At 35.8% G+C, this 22047-nt stretch overlaps 1 protein-coding gene across 2 annotated transcripts in view; it reads left to right on the top strand.

Annotated features, from left to right (window-relative positions):
• The window catches only part of UNC13C (unc-13 homolog C), a 663443-nt gene extending 642003 nt beyond the window's left edge, over positions 1–21440 (top strand). For both annotated transcript variants that reach the window (XM_055279200.2, XM_055279199.2), the window contains 3 exons: positions 15241–15333; positions 16715–16874; positions 19577–21440. In XM_055279200.2, the coding sequence (XP_055135175.2) occupies positions 15241–15333; positions 16715–16874; positions 19577–19862 (539 nt within the window). In that variant the 3' untranslated portion in view covers positions 19863–21440. The remainder of the gene's footprint in view (positions 1–15240; positions 15334–16714; positions 16875–19576) is intronic.
• Positions 21441–22047: the final 607 nt, after the last annotated feature.

Here is a 22047-nt window from a genome sequence, read left to right as displayed (position 1 = left end):
CAAAAACATGCCAAATTGTAAAGACCATCGAGGCTAGGAAGAAACTACATCAACTAACGAGCAAAATAACCAACTAACATCATAAGGACAGGATCAGATTCACACATAACAATATTCACGTTAAATGTAAATGGGCTAAATGCTCCAATCAAAAGACACAGACTGGCAAACTGGATAAGGAGTCAGGATCCATCAGTGTGCTGTATTCAGGAAACCCATCTCACATGCAGAGACACACATAGACTCAAAATAAAGGTATGGAGGAAGATCTATCAAGCAACTGGAAAACAAAAAAAGGCAGGGGTTGCAATCCTAGTCTCTGATAAAATAGACTTTAAACCAACAAAGATCAAAAGAGACAAAGAAGGCCATTACATAATGGTAAAGGGATCAATTCAACAAGAAGAGCTAACTATCCTAAATATATATGCACCCAACACAGGAGCACCCAGATTCATAAAGCAAGTCCTCAGTGACCTACAAAGGGACTTAAACTCCCACACAATAATAATGGGAGATTTTAACACCCCACTGTCAGCATTAGACAGATCAACGAGACAGAAAGTTAACAAGGATATCCAGGAATTGAACTCAGCTCTACATAAAGTGGACCTAATAGACATCTACAGAACTCTCCACCCCAAGTCAACAGAATATACATTTTTTTCAGCACCACACCACACCTATTCCAAAATTGACCACATAGTTGGAAGTAAAGCTCTCCTCAGCAAATGTAAAAGAACGGAAATTATAACAAACTGTATCTCAGACCACAGTGCAATCAAACTAGAACTCAGGATTAAGAAACTCAGTCAAAACCGCTCAACTACATGGAAACTGAACAACCTGCTCCTGAATGACTATTGGGTACATAATGAAATGAAGGCAGAAATAAAGATGTTCTTTGAAACCAACAAGAACAAAGACACAACATACCAGAATCTCTGGGACAGATTCAAAGCAGTGTGTAGAGGGAAATTTATAGCACTAAATGCCCACAAGAGAAAGCAGGAAAGATCCAAAATTGACACCCTCACATCACAATTAAAAGAACTAGAAAAGCAAGAGCAAACACATTCAAAAGCTAGCAGAAGGCTAGAAATAACTAAAATCAGAGCAGAACTGAAGGAAATAGAGACACAAAAAGCCCTTCAAAAAATTAATGAATCCAGGAGCTGGTTTTTTGAAAAGATCAACAAAATTGATGGACCGCTAGCAAGACTAATAAAGAGGAAAAGAGAGAAGAATCAAATAGATGCAATAAAAAACGAAAAAGGGGATATCACCACCGATCCCACAGAAATACAATCTACCATCAGAGAATACTACAAACACCTCTATGCAAATAAACTAGAAAATCTAGAAGAAATGGATAAATTCCTCGACAAATACACCCTCCCAAAACTAAACCAGGAAGAAGTTGAATCTCTGAATAGACCAATAACAGGTTCTGAAATTGTGGCAATAATCAATAGCTTACCAACCAAAAAGAGTCCAGGACCTGATGGATTCACAGCTGAATTCTACCAGAGGTACAAGGAGGAACTGGTACCATTCCTTCTGAAACTATTCCAGTCGATAGAAAAAGAGGGAATCCTCCCTAACACATTTTATGAAGCCAGCATCGTCCTGATACCAAAACCTGGCAGAGGCATAACCAAAAAAGAGAATTTCACACCAATATCCTTGATGAACATTGATGCAAAAATCCTCAATAAAATACTGGCAAACCGAATCCAGCAGCACATCAAAAAGCTTATCCACCATGATCAAGTGGGCTTCATCCCTGGGATGCAAGGCTGGTTCAACATACGCAAATCAATAAATGTAATCCAGCATATAAACAGAACCAAAGACAAAAACCACATGATTATCTCAATAGATGCAGAAAAGGCCTTTGACAAAATTCAACAACCCTTCATGCTAAAAACTCTCAATAAATTAGGTATTGATGGGACGTATCTCAAAATAATAAGAGCTATCTATGACAAACCCACAGCCAATATCATACTGAAAGGGCAAGAACTGGAAGCATTCCCTCTGAAAACTGGCACAAGACAGGGATGCCCTCTCTCACCGCTCCTATTCAACATAGTGCTGGAAGTTCTGGCCAGAGCAATCAGGCAGGAGAAGGAAATAAAGGGTATTCAATTAGGAAAAGAGGAAGTCAAATTGTCCCTGTTTGCAGATGACATGATTGTATATCTAGAAAACCCCATTGTCTCAGCCCAAAATCTCCTTAAGCTGATTAGCAACTTCAGCAAAGTCTCAGGATACAAAATTAATGTACAAAAATCACAAGCATTCTTGTGCACCAATAACAGACAAACAGAGAGCCAAATGATGAGTGAACTCCCATTCACAATTGCTTCAAAGAGAATAAAATACCTAGGAATCCAACTTACAAGGGATGTGAAGGACCTCTTCAAGGAGAACTACAAACCACTGCTCAATGAAATAAAAGAGGATACAAACAAATGGAAGAACATTCCATGCTCATGGGTTGGAAGAATCAATATCGTGAAAATGGCCATACTGCCCAAGGTAATTTATAGATTCAATGCCATCCCCATCAAGCTACCAATGACTTTCTTCACAGAATTGGAAAAAACTACTTTAAAGTTCATATGGAACCAAAAAAGAGCCCGCATCGCCAAGTCAATCCTAAGCCAAAAGAACAAAGCTGGAGGCATCACGCTACCTGACTTTAAACTATACTACAAGGCTACAGTAACCAAAACAGCATGGTACTGGTACCACAACAGAGACATAGATCAATGGAACAGAACAGAGCCCTCAGAAATGACGCCGCATATCTACAACTATCTGATCTTTGACAAACCTGACAAAAACAAGAAATGGGGAAAGGATTCCCTATTTAATAAATGGTGCTGGGAAAACTGGCTAGCCATATGTAGAAAGCTGCAACTGGATCCCTTCCTTACACCTTATACAAAAATTAATTCAAGATGGATTAAAGACTTATATGTTAGACCTAAAACCATTAAAATCCTACAAGAAAACCTAGGCAATACCATTCAGGACATAGGCGTGGGCAAGGACTTCATGTCTAAAACACCAAAAGCAATGGCAACAAAAGCCAAAATCGACAAATGGGATCTCATTAAACTAAAGAGCTTCTGCACAGCAGAAGAAACTATCATCAGAGTGAACAGGCAACCTACAGAATGGGAGAAAATTTTTGCAACCTACTCATCTGACAAAGGGCTAATATCCAGAATCTACAATGAACTCAAACAAATTTACAAGAAAAAAACAAACAACCCCATCAAAAAGTGGGCAGAGGACATGAACAGACACTTCTCAAAAGAAGACATTTATGCAGCCAAAAAACACATGAAGAAATGCTCATCATCACTGGCCATCAGAGAAATGCAAATCAAAACCACAGTGAGATACCATCTCACACCAGTTAGAATGGCCATCATTGGAAGATCAGGAAACAACAGGTGCTGGAGAGGATGTGGAGAAATAGGAACACTTTTACACTGTTGGTGGGACTGTAAACTAGTTCAACCATTGTGGAGGTCAGTGTGGCGATTCCTCAGGGATCTCAAACTAGAAATACCATTTGACCCAGCCCTCCCATTACTGGGTATATACCCAAAGGACTATAAATCATGCTGCTATAAAGACACATGCACACGTATGTTTATTGCGGCACTATTCACAATAGCAAAGAGTTGGAACCAACCCAAATGTCCAACAACGATAGACTGGATTAAGAAAATGTGGCACATATACACCATGGAATACTATGCAGCCATAAAAAATGATGAGTTCGTGTCCTTTGTAGGGACATGGATGAAACTGGAAAACATCATTCTCAGTAAACTATCGCAAGGACAAAAAACCAAACACCGCATGTTCTCACTCATAGGTGGGAATTGAACAATGAGAACTCATGGACACAGGAAGGGGAACATCACACTCCGGGGACTGTTGTGGGGTGGGGGGAGGGGGTTGGGACAGCATTAGGAGATACACCTAATGCTAGGTGACGAGTTAATGGGTGCAGGAAATCAACATGGCACATGGATACATATGTAACAAACCTGCACATTGTGCACATGTACCCTAAAACCCTAAAGTATAATTAAAAAAAAAAAAATGCAAAAAAAAAAAAAAAAATTTCCACTCAAATCAGCAAGAGCCCTTGGGTTTAGAAGGGGTTAACAGGACGCAATTGGTATATTGGGAAACTTAGTCCTACTGCATTAAATGAAATAAAGACTAAAACCGTATAAAGAACAATGGACATGATTTAGTTATTGGTTAGGGTCAATAAATAAAAATAAGATAAATCCCATGGGATTGCCAATGATTTGAGCTTGAATAGTAGAAAAATAATATTACCAGGTTTGAAAATGGGGAAGGTAAGCCCTTGGAGGTATTTTGAGAATATGAAAAATTAACTTTGAGATTCTGCTAAAATGAAAACATGCAAGGATATTTCTTAGGCTATTAGAAATGGAGTTTAATTGAAAGATCAGGGTAGGGACTAACAAACAGTACAAATATTAAAATGATTAAAGTTTGAGAATAGAGAAAGGAGAGTGGAAAGCCAAGAGCTCACAATAGTAGATGGCACATAACAGAAAGCTAAACAAAGGAAAAAAAGGAAGCTACAATAAGTAATGCAAAGAAGTAGATAGTTAGGGAAGCCAAGGAGAAACGAACTGCAAGAAGGTAATCAACCACATACAGGCCAAAGACATAGCAAATACGAAGGACCTGAAAAAACACATATAGCTGCCTAAAAAAAAGATCACTGGAGACTCCCAATTTTCAGCAAAATTATGCTTGAAGAGAAAAGTGAGCAGAGATGGACAGTACATTCAAGAAATCTGATTAAGACAACACCTAAAGAAGAGAAGGTCCATCCATAGGTTGGTTGAGTTCTTATTTCTGAAATAATCTCTGGAGGAACTTTTAAGAAGCCTGAAATATTCAACTATTTTAAACTCTTCTGGAAAAGTATATGCATATACTCCTTTGAAACCCCTATGATTGTAAGTTATAAATCCCTCTTTCTTGAGAACTGTTATGCTTTAGCCAGTAGTAAATCAAGCTCTCTTAATACACGTTTTGAAATGTTCCAACTACATTTATTTTATTTTTATTTAACATGGAATTGGAAAACTTAGCAAGTACGAAATAAGTTTATTTCTCATTATTTTCAACCAGAATTTAATAAAACACCATCTTTAACATATGTTTTGAATAGTTTCATAATTGAAATTATGAAACTCAAATATGCAGAACACATGTAATACCCAAGTTGCTTTCCACCTGGAATCATTGTTTTAATTTCTCTTCCCATCAATAGTGGACTCGAGTAATTATATTTTTCACAAAATCTCTAGCATTAGGTGGTTGTATTTGTTTAAAATATGCTAAAATATATGCTAATGTGATAAGCAATGCTAGATACCTTATTTAAATGTTCCACATTTTCCACATGAACCAGTTGAATTGTCTATCTCTTCATTTAGAGTTTATTTGTGTGACTTCTTTATACATTAGGGATAGTAACCTTCTATCTGTAACATCTGTTACAAAACATTTTCCCAGTTGACAGATTGATTTACAAATGTTTTTTGTTTTTAAGTTTGTGATTTGATTTCAAGTTCCAAAAGATTTTCCACATACAGATATCAAATGATTCCAGTTTAACTCAACTTTTTCCCCAATAGTAAAAACTTCTCCTAGAACATTTAATTGAATAATCGTGCTCTTTCTCATTGACTCCATTCATTTACTCTAATTTCACATAGTCTTATTCTGTTTGCTTTAAAAGGCAATTTTTAATGACTTACATGTGGATATGAAATCGGTTGTTGTTGCAAATGAAGTGGATATTTTTGAGAAATCGCATTTTAAAGCTACCCTCCAAATATGAATAAGGTTTGAATAGGAATGAGCATTGAATTTTATCACACCTTATTAGACTTTCAGATATTTATTAAACCAATCTTTTCTTGTTACTATAAGTTTTAATAAGCTTTATTTGGTCAAAGCCTTGCATTTTGTCAGTATTTCACTTAGGATTTTTATATTTATATGAATTAATTCAGTGGGGTCCTAATTTTGTGCTATGTCACTATTATTTAGAGGTTATATTCACATAAAATTGGGAGATTATTATTATTTTTCTCTCTACTCAAGAACAAGAGACTTCTAAAAAATTTTGGAAGCAGACAACATAATTACCTACATAGAAACCATAAACAGACCTATATAAAAACAATTAGAAGATTTACTCACTACAAAATCAACAGCTTTTTTACATAATAGCCAATTAGGATATAAAATTAAAATATCCTATTTAAAATAATAACATACATACAAATGTAGCAAAATATGTATAAAACCTCCAAAAGATTTTGAAATTCAGAGCAAGACATAAACATCAAGGTTACAATTTCCAGATTAATCTATAAATACAATGATCAAAATCCCAACAGGTGACATATTAAAAAATGTCTATTAAAATTGTGTTGCTATATTTACTAAATATTAATAGGAGAATGCATGAATCAAAATATTCATGAATGGTATACTATACAGTAGTTTAAAATAAGTGAATTACAATGCTGTCTATTTAACATGGATAAACCTCAAACAGTACCTAGTGAAATAAAACTATACAATGATACTCATAATACTGTTAATATTTCTAAAACCTATTACTGAATAAATATTTATGGACCCATAAACCAAGTATAAAGACATTCAAGTGTAATCGTTTCTGAATTCATAATAATGGAGAAAGAGACCAGGGAGGAGAACTCTTGGGGCCTTAATTATTTCTATAATATCTTCTTTTTTAAAAAGCTAATTATCAAAATAGAGATATAAATCATGATAAAATGCCAGGCTTATAACCTCGGTTTAATTTACAATTTGTCTTCTTTTAAATAATATTCTCAACTTTTCTAATTGTGTAACTGTGTGTTTGGCAAATATTTATCTAGTACGTACTAGGAACTGTTTTAGGTAGTAATTAAGCATTTGTGACCAGGGCAAAGATCTTTCCCTTATGGAGCTTATATTTTGGTGGGAGAAACTATTACATACTTTGCAGCATCAGAAGTGCATGAAGAAAAATAAAACAGGGTAAGAACTCCAGCCCTATTTCCTGGTGCCCCAGCTACTTTAATTAATAGCACAAGTAGTTCCCGAGAGAGGTTGCTGATCGTCATACTGCTTTCCTTTTTAACTCTTAATCAGATACATAATGTTCGTGTTCTTCTCTTTCCTTTTATGAAACTCAGGTCAATTGACTTATTTTTTTAGACTGTGAATCCATAATTTCCTTGAAAATATAGTAACTTTCCCCTGTAGCTGTTATATTACAAGACAGAATACTTTTAGTGTGGCAGGCAGGTAGTCAATACCAACACTCACTACAACCCAGCAGCTCCGGTCTTACGCGCTATTGGCTGAAATATGTATTAATTTTTCTGGGCTTTTGAGTTTTTGAAAATTACTTTTTATTTACACATGAGGAAAAACTGGATGGATTAAAATTCTAGGATCATATACTGTCTCCCTCATAACTAGGTATTGTGTAATTTTTTCCTGAATTTTAGGAGGAAAAATACAGGGCTGCCAGAATCTTCCTTTTCTACTTGGATATTTATTATATACTTAGACATTTTGCCCTTTATCTGTAAACGTTTCATCCAGATATATGCTGGTGTAGTTTATACTTTTCTAATTTTTCTGAAATGGAATTCTTCTAAAAATTTAAAACTTTTATCTCAAGAAATTTTGTTGTACATTTAGTGACTATTTTTTTTTTAAATCCTGATTTATTTAGAAATACTGTTTTCAGAGAGAAGCTTTCTCCTCTGAGTTCCAAAGATAGTATCTTTTTCTTGTTCTATAGAATTTTTGTTTCAGATGCCCTTTATTGAGTTTTATATGTTCACTTATCCTCAAATGAGATGTTTTTAGACATCGATTTTTCAATGTGTATGTGAACTGGATTAACCTTAGCCACTTTTAAAATTTTTTGTGGGTACATGAGATGTTTTGATACAGGCATGCAATGTGAAATAAGCACATCGTGGGGAAGGGGATATCTATCTCCTCAAGCATTTATCTTTTTACTTAAAATCCAGTTATACTCTTTAAGTTATTTAAAAATGTACCATTAAGTTGTTATTGACTATAGTCACCCTATTGTGCTATCAAAAAGAGGGTCTGTCTTCTTAACTTCCTTTGGTTACTGACAGATGCAGTGGTCTGAAGCCAGGGCTATGGGGATGCATAGTCCCTTACTGACTGACTTCATCTGAACTGACTTGGCTCCCATTACCACATTTATTTAATTTACTTTAGTGATCACCAAGAAGAAGACATCCTGACGGTCTCATCCTTCAAGGTGTGTTATTCCCTAATCTCTTCCTGCTTATAATGTCTGGTGGGAATACACACTGCCAAATGGAGAGAACCTTTTTATACCTCTACCTCTCTCTGCTCGATAGTCATGTTTGCTAGTAATTGTGGTGCATGAATAGATTTGAGAGATGCTGATAGGTCAAGTTAAATAGATAATGAGTGTCTACCTCTGAAACAGTTATCAGGCATTAGTTGGGGTTGAAAGTTGTTTTGTTTATTTTCCCCCAACTGCTGTGTGTTTCCAGGTGGAAACAAGTAACAGTGACTGGCCAAATCCACATGCTACCTACTGCCCAAGTTCTTCTCTTGTTTGACAATCTATCCAATTCTGTGGATTCCAAAAGACAAGCTAGTTGTCAGTGGAAAGAATCCAGAACTGAAAAATAAGACCTACCACTAATATTGCCCCCTTTATCGAAACGTGTTCAAAATACTAAGCCTCAGCTTCTTTATGTCTGAAACAAAAAGACTGGACCAAATGATTTCCAAGGCTCCCTTTAGCCCTAAAATTCTTCCATCTAAATATGTTTCAATCCTAAAATATTTAAAGTTAGGATACCTAAATTCCCAAGGAAATTCTAAAAGATAATTAACCGACATGGTGACTTACCTCATGGATTTCTTATTAACCTCTCATCAATTTCTCAGCAACACACTTCAGCAAACTGTAGCCATGGAGACTTACTGTTGATTGAAAAAGCTTGTATCTGCTACTTTATGTTAAGTAAGTTTAAAGTCCAGAAAGCCATGAAAATAGGGAGTCCTAGGAAACAAAGTTAATTTAAGTATGTCTACATAATTGCTGTGGAGTTTGTGACATATACCAATGTTACAGTCAATGATACGCTGCATTTCAACAGTGGCCCATAAGATTATAATAACATCATAGCACAACATGTTTGTGGTAAAGATGGTGTAAATAAGCCTGCTGCACTGCCAGTCATTAAAAAGTATAGCAATATAATTATGTACAGTTAGAAAAGACTCAAGTTAAAAATTTTAAAAAATGATGTTGAGGATTCTGACCCTGTGTAGGCCTGGGCTAATAGTTTAGTTTAACAACAACCACCAAAAAAACTTTTAAGTAAAAAAAAAATCTTTAAAATAGAAAACATTTTACAGAATAAGGTTATAAAGAATGATGTTTTTATACAGCTTGAGCTATGTGTTACTACGGAAGAGTCAAAAGGTTAAAAAATAGTTTACAAAGTAAAAGGTTACAGAAAGTCTAGTTTATTATTGAAGAAAATCTTTTATAAAGTAGCCTGAGTGTTTAGAGAGAGAGTCTACAGGGTGTACAATAATGTCTTAGGCCTTCATATTCACTCATCACTCAGGCATTGACTCAGCCAGGGCAACTTTCAATCCCACAAGCTCCATTCATGGTAAGGGCCCAATGTAGGTGTCTTGTTTTTGTGTTTTATACTGTATCTTCTCTATGTTTAGCTATGTTTAGGTACACAAATACAGGTGTTGCAACTGCTTACACTATTCAGTACAGTAACATAGTGTAAAGGTTTGCAGCCTAGGAACAATAAACTGTACCCTACCACTTAGAAGCGTCACGGGCTATACCACCTAGGTTTGTGTAAGCACACTCGATGATGTTCGCACAATGAAGAAATCACCTAACACATTTTTCAGAATTTATACCCGTCATTAAGTGACGTGTGACTGTAGAGTTTAGTAAAGTGAAAATGCAAAATAAATGTTAGAAAATCCTAAGCTAGCTAGGTCCTACGTAAGTGATTTTTTAAATCTTTTGTTTCATGTCCTGTCTTTTAGTGTAGCAATATTTTAATTGCCATTAAAACTAAACCAGGTCAAAGTTTGCTTTTTCCTCTTTGATGTAAAAAAGAAAAAAGTGGAGGGGCAGGGAGGAGGGATGTGGGAGAAGGTGTTCAATGAGCATCAGAGCACAGTATATGCTATATCTTATAAGTTAGAGATCTGAAGTCAAATCTCAGCTTTGCTCTTTATTATTAGTTAGTTGCCTGTTTAAGGCAACTAACCTCCGAATCCCAGTCTTACCATCTGTAAAATGTACATAATACCTTACTAGATCTTATACCTGAAACATTTGGCACAATGCCTGGCATACATAGGTAATAAAAAATTGTAGCCATTATTGTTATCACTTCCATGAATTCTTCCAAATATATATTAAATAACATGGAAACAATGAGCAAAGACCAGGAAAGAAAGCACTGGAAGGGATGAGAGAGGAAAAAAAGCCTAAGTAAGTCATTGTCCATTTATTCATCATCTACCATCTTGGATGAGGCCTAATGACTTATAGAACTGAATGTGGAGGTAGGTCATTCCAATCCAGAGTCCTGGACCTGAAGATGGAGGAGCTATGGGGCAGATGAGCCTGATATTTAGTTGTGATATTGCCGGAGTGGTTGACCTTCATAAATAATCTACCTCCTTGTTTTGTGGGGCCCAGCAAAGGTGCATGGGGCCAGATTCAAATTTGTCAGAAACTGAAGCAATTGGTTAACCTATAGGGGTCATTTGAGAAGCTGTGATGTGTTTTCTATATCATGTTTCATATAGGTCATTACCAATTAAAAGCATTATATAAGTAGTCGTTATTAAATGTGTGAGACTGTTCATTCCCTCACACAGCATACTAAAATTATGGTAGGTGAGAGATTCCAGTAAGGTGCTTATAAATCCTGTGTTATAATGACAGTAAGCAGGAATTTTTAATCCTCAAAAGCTGCTCTTCTGAAGAGAAGTTCAAATAAAGCAGACAGTGAGCTCTTTGAGCTTCCTGCCCTCTGTCGGAGGATACTCACAAGGGCACTACTCATTCTTGAAGTATTCATGACCCAATAATGTTAGTGACAAAGGGCACATTGTAGACACACAGATGGTGATTTCACATGTCATCTAATCCCTATGGATTTAGAATAAGCAAGACTATATAACAGGCATAGCCTCTCATTAAAATTTTCTGAATTGCTCGCTAAAACTTTGTTGAATAAAGAGTATGATGTTAGATTATTTCCATGTTCAAATCCATAGGAAAGGGAAATATAGGCTGCCTTTTTGGGCAAATAACTGGTCGATTGAGTATCCTGTGTTCAACTTCAAAGTGCTTTGGTTCAATTTCATTTTTACCCTGGGATAGACAATCGACAAATTGCACCGTACACATCATATTCAAGGACATAGTAAAGCAAATCTTCCGAATGTGAGGTAAAATATGTTGCACAATATAACACACATGTAACTCACATGTGACTGAATTAAGCAGCTTTTAGAGTTTCAGTATCAAAAGCATTAAATGAATCAATGGAAGTATATGTTTAGTTCTTTTCACAGTAATACAGGGCTATGAAAAGAACGGGAGACAAACTGTGCAAAGTAATCTGGATAACTTACGGAAAAACGTAAAATTCTACCGTGACTTTTAAAAACATTTTGTCAAAAAACAAAAAACCTCTTACTGTCAATTATAAATGTACACGGAAATTTAAAATACAGTAAAAATATTTGTTTAATGAGTTTTATTGTAAAAGTCTTCTTAAGAGGAGTTTGAACAGTGTTTGCCTCTTTCTTCTCATGGTATAGTAAGGGGCAAGCAGCTTTTCTACGCCTTGGAAATGGATCCAAATTTAGGACTATGACAATCCACCAACATTGTAATCCTTTCAGCTTTGTATGTCATCACCTATCTGAGAGTTCCTTAAATGTGAGCTTTTCTCCATGTAAATTTTGCTAAGATACCGGTATCTTTCTCCTCACTTATGTCAATAAGCCTAACGTGGATGCTTATCTAGAATCTCTCCAATGGCAGTAGTGTCACCATTCCAAGGGTCAGTGATTGCTTAGATTAACTCATTTGCACTCTACGCATGATTCACTCTAGCATTACCCCTTATCCTTTCTTTGCTGCACTTTCATCTTTCCTGAGCAAGTCCATCTTTTGATTATCCAGGTTCGTAAAATAATCACGTGGGTTTATAATTGCAAAACAAAGGGGCCACACTTTGTTGTCTGTGTGTGAACAGGTACACAGTGACCAATCACCTACTTTACTTTGAAAGAAGAGACTGGTCACTAATGATATGTTTCTGCTATCCACATAGTGATTAGTGGACTACAGAATTAGCTTGTGAAGTTTGCCCTTTATGCAATTACACACATTTAATATACCATAGTAACTGAAATTTGAACTGATCAGAGGGACACTAATGTTGTTTAAACTGTGGAAGCAACTAGTTTCAGCCTATTTAATCAACAAATATTTAATTGCCCATGTAATGCACATCAAAGCATTGCATTGTATGAATGAGAAGTATGGATTATTAATAATTATGCAGATTTTTCTCCTTAACAGAATGCCTTTATTAACTGTAATACTAGCTATAGCATGAGTACTAGAGAGTGGTATAAACTTAGGGCCATGAAAGCAGAATCGTGTAGTTCCAAAGTGAAAATTCTTTGACTATTAAGCAATAAGAGCAATGATAATCAATACTTTCTAGCCCATTGTTTCTAACCTACAATTGTCAGAAAATTTATGTTCCTCATTGCACTTTAGGGTTGTACTACCTTACACAGCCAGTTCTCAAGACTATGTTTGACCTAATTGAAGAGTCAATTTTGTCTTAGAAAAGGAAATATGTATTTTGAGAGTCTAGTAAATGTTTCCACCCAGGAGGTTTCAGAAAAGTGTTCAGGCACTGCTGAGTACATCAGCAAGATTTTTAAATCCTCCGCCCCTGACGTCAATACAACCGTCAGTATCTGATTAGAAAACACACACACAGCTAGGGTCTATAAATGGAAGACCGCAGACAAGCAATTTGAGAAAGGAAAAACTTACCTTGTATACGTTTAGAGTCCCTTCTTAAAGGTTTTAGGCACATTTCCTTAGATGTTACTTGTTTTAAAACAACATAAGTCTTCCTTCATAACGAAGGACACCAAAACTCACATATTGCCCTACTTAGAATGTTATGGCCAGGTGCAGTACTTTGGGATCTCCCAGTCCAGGTTCAAACTGTATTAGTTACTCGTGCTGCTAGAAAATTACTCATTTCTTAAGGTTTCATTCTGCTCACATTAAAGCTTTGGCTCTATTCTCGGCCGCGCATGGCAGCTCACACCCATAATTCCAGCACTTTTGGGAGGCCCAGGCATGGTGGTCCACACTTCTAGTCCCAGGTACTTGGGAAGCTGAGGTGGGAGAATCACCTGAGCCCTACATGTTGAGCCTGGAGTGAGCTATGATTGCACCACTGTGCTCCAGCTTGAGCAACAGAGCAAGACCTTGTCTCAAAAAAAACAAAACAAAACAAAAAAAAACCCTCTCTCCCTAAAGCAGGCTATAATCGTGCCTTCAGCAGTACAAAGAGTAAAAGATAAAGGTATGACCTCCTCTCATGACCTCTTTCTCCTGGTGGTAGTCTCCCTGGCGTGGGGGAGGAAGGAAAGAAAAAAGATGACTCCATTTGTACTTCAGTGGTGACCTTTAGTGGTGAGGGGTCATTGTCTATTTGGTTAGTGTGAAGGGTTGTTCTAAAATTCTTATGTCCAAAGTGACCACTTTCTATCTTCCAGTCCTTTTATCATCAAATGGCTGTGCCAAGGAGAGAGGCCCTTGTGGTGAACTGGCTCATCTCAGCAGGTTCTCTTGAAAGGTTTTGGCCCAAATCCTGATGATTCTCTCAAGATAGAAACTGAAAGTCTTTTAGAATCTTTTGTTCTGGGCTTTCAGCATTAGCCTTCATTTTTATGAAAATAAGATCTTTATTAATCTAATACATTGCAAATGAGACTGCAAAAGTTATAATCCCTAGGGTAGAAATGAAAACTCCACATAACTTTGACAAAAATACTGTGCTTTTAAAAACTATACTGTAGATAAACTTGTAGCATAATAATTCATTATAGTTTATAATAGCAAGCAATTCATTGAAATATGGTTAAATTATAGATTCATATAATGGATTAAATATCAAACATTAATGTTTTATTTTCCATGCATGTAGTTGTTGAACATGTACTTTGTAGTGGCAGCTTTATCTACACTGAACTGGAATGACCTCCATGATACATTTTTAGGTGAAAATATAAAGACCTGGTAACTGGGGAAAAATGTGTATGTATGTTCATAAAAGATATGTTAATGTGAATATAGTAAGAGGTTGGTGTTATCCTCGTTTTACAAATAAGAAAACAGAATCATAGAATCAGTGGTGGCATACTGTGATTTGAATTTATGTTTATCTGAACCCAAATCACAGGCCCTTTCCAACACAATAAGTTTAACCCCTGACTAATCTTTTCCAGGAGAGAGATGACTTTTTAAAATGCTATCGGTACACCTTATAAATTGTTGTAATACACTTGCATGTGGGTCTCCCCTGGCCAACTATGAGTTTCATGAAGGCAAGGACCCTAACAAAGCTACCTTTCTGTTCCCAGTGCTCTGGTACGGCACATTGTAGAAAAGTTCTTAAAGTAATAAAAATCAGTGGTGCATCCTTGTGTGCAAGAAATGAATATAACTTCATTAAGTGGCTAGTAAATCAACCCTAGTTCTTTGGACCCTCATAACAGTAACAGAATGTCTTAGGATTTCTGCAGGCCCAATGAAATCTTAGTTCAATGGGGTAATCATTACATCCAAGCTTCAAACTTGCATATCATACTTAAGTGAATATTTATCATCACCTATTATGCACTATTAATGGAAAGAACTATTCATTTCCAATAATAAATTTTATGAATGAAATTGTCCATTATTAACGAGTCTGAAGCTCAGGCCAGTAAACTTCTTCTTATTTTCAGGTCGTTCCTCCAAAGATGCCGTAGGTCAGATATCTGTTAATGTGGACATCACTGCCACCCCAGGAACGGGCGATCATAAAGTCACTGTAAAAGGTATACTTCTGGTCTAGATAAATCAAAACAGCCTTCTAAACTTCTGCAGCAGTACTGATATCAGCAATGTAACTTTTCTTGCATTAAAAAAAACTGCATAATTATTTTAGGGCATGCACCAAATTTCCTAATGAAACCCCAACTTTTGATTAGAAAAATATCAATAGCACTAATGTTTAGCATGCATTATTCAAAATATATAAATACAGTTTTTAAATATCAAAACTTACTTTATCAGATATTTATTTTGTGGTTGGTGCCATGATATTCATTGAACACTTGCACTTTAAATATTAAGTCAGTCAGTATGTTCTTACTATTCACAAAACCTACCGCTTTTTCTATATGATTTCCAACAACTGGCTTAGAGTTCTTTGTAATGAGTGGCTTGATTTGTTGGTTTTATATTGTAAAAACAGCCTGAATGCAGGGGTAATTTCGAAGATGAAATTAAAGGATTAGCATTTTGTTCACAATACGCTCGTTCTATTTTTATATTAGTCACTTCAATACCCACTTTGAGCAAAACCAGGGTTGCCCAATATATTTCAGAATTACAATTACATTACATATTGTATCTTTACATCATAAAAGTAAAATAGCTATATTTTAGAATAGATTATATACAGTACTATATACTTTCAATTTCCTTAAATATTTTTGAAAAATATGTTGCCAACATGTGAAAGTTTAATGAATATTTTGCAGTAGTGATTTTAATTACAAGACACTTCGCTTGAGGATGAGCAAAGGTATTTACACACAAGAATGTTCATTTAGTAATTTTTTATGATGACTGAAATTTAAAAACAGCTATAATATCTAACAAGTGACTGGCTAAATACAGGATGAAATATATCCGCAGAGCAAAATATTATTAGCAGTTGAAAAAATATATAATGAATTAGAAAATTAGCCATGATAGACTTAAAAAAATAAAGCTATATACAAAATGATATTATAATGTGTTGCAATCTTATAAATAAAGTAACTAAATACTGAAAGCATACAATCCAAAATATTGTCATTGACTGGTAAATTTATAGATTTTATCTATTTCCTGATGAGCATATCTTAATGTTTAATATGAACAACACCATGTTTTTACCAAGAGGAGGAGAGTGCTAACTTTTCATTAGTAACAGATGTCATTTTAATTGCAGCTAACTTTTCACCAAAGCCACACAGCTTAAAGCTGAAAGCTCCATCAGGTGTGCCTTCTGGAAAGAAAATTCTATTTTATTGTCTTGGAGTACAGTGTCTTGTCAGTGGGGTTAGGGCACTATTATTAAGTTTTGGCTTCATAAATCTCTTTTAAAATTTCACTCTAAATTTCCACACATTTGTTTGCTAAAATGTGATCTTTCCTTTGCTTTTTTAGTGATTGCTATTAATGACCTAAACTGGCAGACCACAGCAATGTTCCGCCCCTTTGTGGAAGTTTGTATACTGGGACCCAACCTCGGAGACAAGAAGAGAAAACAAGGCACAAAAACAAAAAGCAACACGTGGTCACCAAAGTACAATGAAACATTTCAGTTGTAAGTCCTAAACCCACCTTACTTATTTCACCAGGCAATAGTTACTGTACAGCTGAACTTACTGAGGGATTCAGAGTGGGAAGGGCTCTGTTTTTAGTTCCCTTCCATTCATTCCATATCTGTTCAGTGCCTGCCATGTATCAGCCAATGTTATAGTCATTAGGTGTATATATCATAGGAGGTGTCTGAATGAATCTTTTGCAGTGCACTCATGTAAGTTACTTTCTACGGATGAGGAATGTATGATAAAGTCACAAAATATTTGTCATAAGGCATTAAATACGATATGCAGAACTATGTGGTAAGTGCTATGACTAGCTGCTTTGCCTGGGAGGTCAGGGAAGCCTCTCTGAGCATGTGACTTTTACACTGAAACCTGTCCAAATAAAAAGCCAGGCATGGAAGTGCAGAACACTTCAGACAAAGTGAAATAGGTAGTACAAGGACTCTAAGGCAACAGCAAGTCTGGGATATTTAAGAAGCAGCCCATCATAGATAAAGGAGTCAGATCCAATTACTTTGGAGAGGCCAAGGTACAGATGCTGTGTCACATAGGGCTTCTCAATTCTAGGTTCAATAGGTGGTCCACTAAAGGGTTTTCAAATGAAGAGATGAACAATGTGATTTACATCTTTATTTTGCTTGTTGTGTACAGAAATAATTATATGGCGGTAAGACCAAATATGTAAAGATCAGTTAAAAGGCTGTTGCAATAGTCCAGCCAATAGCTATTAGTGACTAACCAGATCCTAGTAGGGAGATAGATGGAGAAGATTCTGTATCATGTGTGGAAAGTAGATTCTTGCCATAGGCTGGAGGTAGAACATGAAAGAGTAATTCCCAAGAACACTCAATTTAGAGTAATTCAAAATGAGCTTACTTACAAAGGAATTTACAAAGCAGTGAAGTGTAGAGAAATTTGAGTAATCATGGGACCTGGGGCTAATAGTAACCAGGCTATTACCATGCTTATGCCTGAAAAGAGGAGAGAAAGAGTCATTACCAAAATTAGGAAAGTGAAAACTTGATGTATGCTTGAAATGTATTATTCAATTGCACTATTAATGGAAAGAACTATTCATTTCTTTTCAGTTAGATGTATACATTTCGAGTATACATCAAGTTTGAAATGTATACGTCAATGTATTCTTGCCTTGAAAGCAGCAGTGACATTCCATAGAGGGCAACAGCCTACCGGAGGCAGCCTCACAGGCAAAGAGCCAGGGAAATAAAGACGCTGACCTCACTGCCTACCTCTTGATGGGGTTCCCTTTTGGCCAAAATCTACTGGAAGCAAGAAGACACCCTACTGAGATAGTCCCAACAGATGAGTTTTCGATTGCAAACAGCAAAAAGGAGGGTGGATCCACAGGGGGAAAGTGGGTGACACCTGGCACTGAATAAAATCAAGGATGAACCCTAAGTTTTTGGCATGAGTAGTTGGGAAGATAGTAATTTACCAAGATGGAAGAAGAAATGACAAAAATGTTGTTTTAAATCTATTAATTTGGAGATGCCTGTCAGACTCTCAAGAGATGTCATTAAATTCAATAAATATAAATAATCTAACCTGGGAATGGATACATAGAGAAGTTACTAGGCCTAGGACAAAGCCCTAAGGATTTACATGCCAAAATAGTCTCTTTCTTACAGGTTTTTTGTTCATGATTTCCTATAGTCGTTTCAGCACTCTGCTCTGAATGTTTCACCCTCTTATCTATCTATCTACTTCTCCACCACAGACAAAAACCTGGACCCAACTAAAGTTTCTTGTTAGATATAACACAGTGAGCTACTTAAAGGCAGCATTTTTAATTCATGAGATCTGGTTCCCATCATATCCCTTAGACTTCCATTTCCCTTCACATTATTTCAGATTCTCCCTAAATACAAACTTTAGTTACCAATGTTTCCTAGAAATGAAAGTTTGACTCTGCAAAATGTTTCATCAGGAAAAAATCACCTGTAAAAGGAAGGAATTTGGAAACCGGTACTGCTGAGGCCTAGATATACATTCATTAGAAAGTAAAGAACATGAGAATGAACAAAAATAAGGGGTGGAGGAAGACTATGTCTACCATATCACCACTTGGCCTTCTTTATTATGTTGACACTAACAAGAGGAGAGGCCACACACTTCTTCACAGGTCTGTTACCGTAGGAAAGAATTGGCATTGAAGAATCACCAGGCTCTGCTGGAATTGATTTACTCTGGAGATTTGTATCCAATTTAGCATAATTGTGAGTAGTGCTTGATGGGCTGTGCAGTGTATTCCCCTGAGAAAAGACTCCTAGATATAATAGCTTATTCAGGATTTGGAGGTAAAGTGAGAGTAGTAACTGGTATTGAAATGGCATAGAAATTCTGCCAAGAGGTATCCACCAAGAGGTATCCATTACCCTGGCCTAGCCCCCATGACCCCTGTCCAACTCCACCATACCTGCAATCAGGAGACCCTGCCTCTACTGATTAAGTGTAACATAGTAACATAGTATCTTAATTCCCATTTTTTTCTGTCGAAAAAGTCATTTTAAAATTCGCTTTCTAAGTCAAATTTAAAGGGTTAAAATACACTGATATTCTATTTGCCAACATAATAATCAGATCCAATGTATACAATTTTCAGCAGTATTTGAGAACCATAATGATGCCTAGTGGAAGTGAAGTTTTTGCTCAGAATGTGTATTTTTAATCCACACAGCATTCTGGGAAAGGAAAATCGACCAGGGGCTTATGAACTTCATCTCTCAGTTAAGGATTACTGCTTTGCCAGAGAAGATCGAATTATCGGAATGACAGTCATTCAGCTACAGAACATAGCAGAAAAGGGAAGCTACGGGGCATGGTATCCTCTTCTGAAAAACGTCTCTATGGATGAAACTGGTTTGACTATCCTAAGAATACTCTCTCAGAGGACCAGTGACGATGTGGCTAAAGAATTTGTAAGACTTAAATCTGAAACAAGATCTACTGAAGAGAGTGCTTGAAACCTAAATTCATAACTATAATTGTTTGACTACTGCATGCATGTGCAAATACATGGGAATGTTTATTTCACTACATTTCAATGTTTGCCAGTACTCATGTACCATGTCTACAAAAACCTGCTGAACTTTTATACCAATTCTGGTCTTTGGGAAATAAGTGTTCCATGAAGTGCCAAAATTATGATGTAAAGTGAAATCTCAAGAACACCTTTTAAAATGTTTTTTGTTTCTTTACCAATTTCACATTCATTAAACATAATTTTTAAAAACTAGTCTTTTGAGTTTGCCCATCAGTTGTCTTTGTTAAATTAGATTATATTGCCCGTAGATCAGAAAACATTTATTACTCAATTTCCATTTTATTTACTTACCTCATTATAGATGTCTTACAAATAAATACCCTTTTCTATCATAACTAGAGATGTAGTCACTTCTAGAAAGCATTTGTAATTTTATAGTCGCAGATATTGTGATTTTTGCATACAAATTAAAAATAGAAAAGGTGGGAAATATTTTCTGCTGACCAGTTTCCAACCTTTCTGAAATATCACTGTGAAGAAATGCTGTTAAAGCAAACTTACATAAAGCAATGCTAGAGTTTGTTAACAATGTTTGATATATATAGACAAAACTTTGTTCTCTAAAACTGCCAAGGTCACATCACCTTTGTAAAAATGGTAAGTTAATGCATTTGTCATATAGTGTTATGTCTTGGCTTTACCATATTTCATTCTTTAAAAATCATTAATGGTTTAGAAATGGGATGAAAGGTTTATTGAAAATACCTGTAAGTAACTATATTGTTGTTAATATCTTCCCTCTGACAGTTATGACTCTATAATCAGTTCAGTACTTTATTTTAAAAAATATTCAATGATTAGTATTGAATGCAGCATTACTGTATATTCTACTGATGCCAGAAGTCATGTTTTCATCCACCTAGTGAAAAAATAAATAGTAAAATTAAGTCTGAAGAAATTGCTTAAAATTTTGTAATTTGTATTTATAAGTAAGTCCCAAATGCATCAAATGCAGTAGGAGAACAATGTAATACAGCTTGGTACCTAAAAATATAGCTAAGTTGGTTTTTGAATATAAAACAACAGTTTATGAATATGTGCATTTTCTGTATTTTTATGATTTGACTTTTTAGTCTATGCCAAAATATATGGCTGTAAAACAGTACTTTGTAATTATAACTAACTTATGGTCATAACTGTTAGTGGACTACTTACAGAAGCAGAAACAAGAGCCTGTTATGATTGTGCTTTGTGAACAAGCTGATCTAATACGTTAAGTACAGAAGTGCTTAGTATCATGACTGTCAGAACCATTCTGCTACTGAGGGGGAAATCACAGACCAGTGAGGTGGGCTAATTCATGGTAAACTGTTAGGCCATTGCTTTGTTAATGACTCCTCTAAATGCATAGCGTGATGCGATCCTCTGGCATATGCTTTAATAAATGGACGTATATTGAGCACATGCAGCATTGTATTGTATCTTCTGCCTTTTTATTTCATTTATGCAATATCATCTCATTATTTAGGAATAAAAACTCCAGGCTCTTTTGACCATATGTAATAGTCTTCATATTATTTATTTGGTTCTAACATCTCATTAAAAGTTTAGATGTCAGAATAGCTATTATTAAAAAGTCAAAAAATAACAGATGCTGGCGAGGTTGTGAAGAAAAATGTTTATACACTGCTGGTGGGAGTGTAAATTACTTCAACTATTGTGGAAAGCAGTGTGGTGATTCCTCAAAGAACTACAAACAAACAGAATTACCATTCGACTAAGCAATCCCACTACTGAGTACATAGCCAAAGGAATATCAAACATTCTACCATGAACACATATGCACGTATATGTCCACTGCAGCACTATTCACAATAGCAAACACATGGAACCAGCCTAAATGTCCATCAACAGTAGACCAGATAAAGAAATACAGCATGGAATACTATGCAGCCATAAAAAGAATGAGACCATGTCCTTCACAGTGACAAGGATGGAGCTGGAGGCCATTATCTGAAGCAAACTAACACAGGAATAGAAAACCAAATACTACATGCTATCACTTACAAATGGAAGCTAAACGATGAGGACACATGGACACTAAGGGGGCAACAACAGACACTGTGGCCTACTTGAGGGTAGGAGGAGGGAAAAGATAGATAGAA

This window comes from Symphalangus syndactylus, chromosome 5, assembly GCF_028878055.3.
Source record: "Symphalangus syndactylus isolate Jambi chromosome 5, NHGRI_mSymSyn1-v2.1_pri, whole genome shotgun sequence".
In the NCBI taxonomy this organism is placed as follows: domain Eukaryota; kingdom Metazoa; phylum Chordata; class Mammalia; order Primates; family Hylobatidae; genus Symphalangus; species Symphalangus syndactylus.
This window is presented reverse-complemented; position numbering and strand designations above follow the sequence as displayed.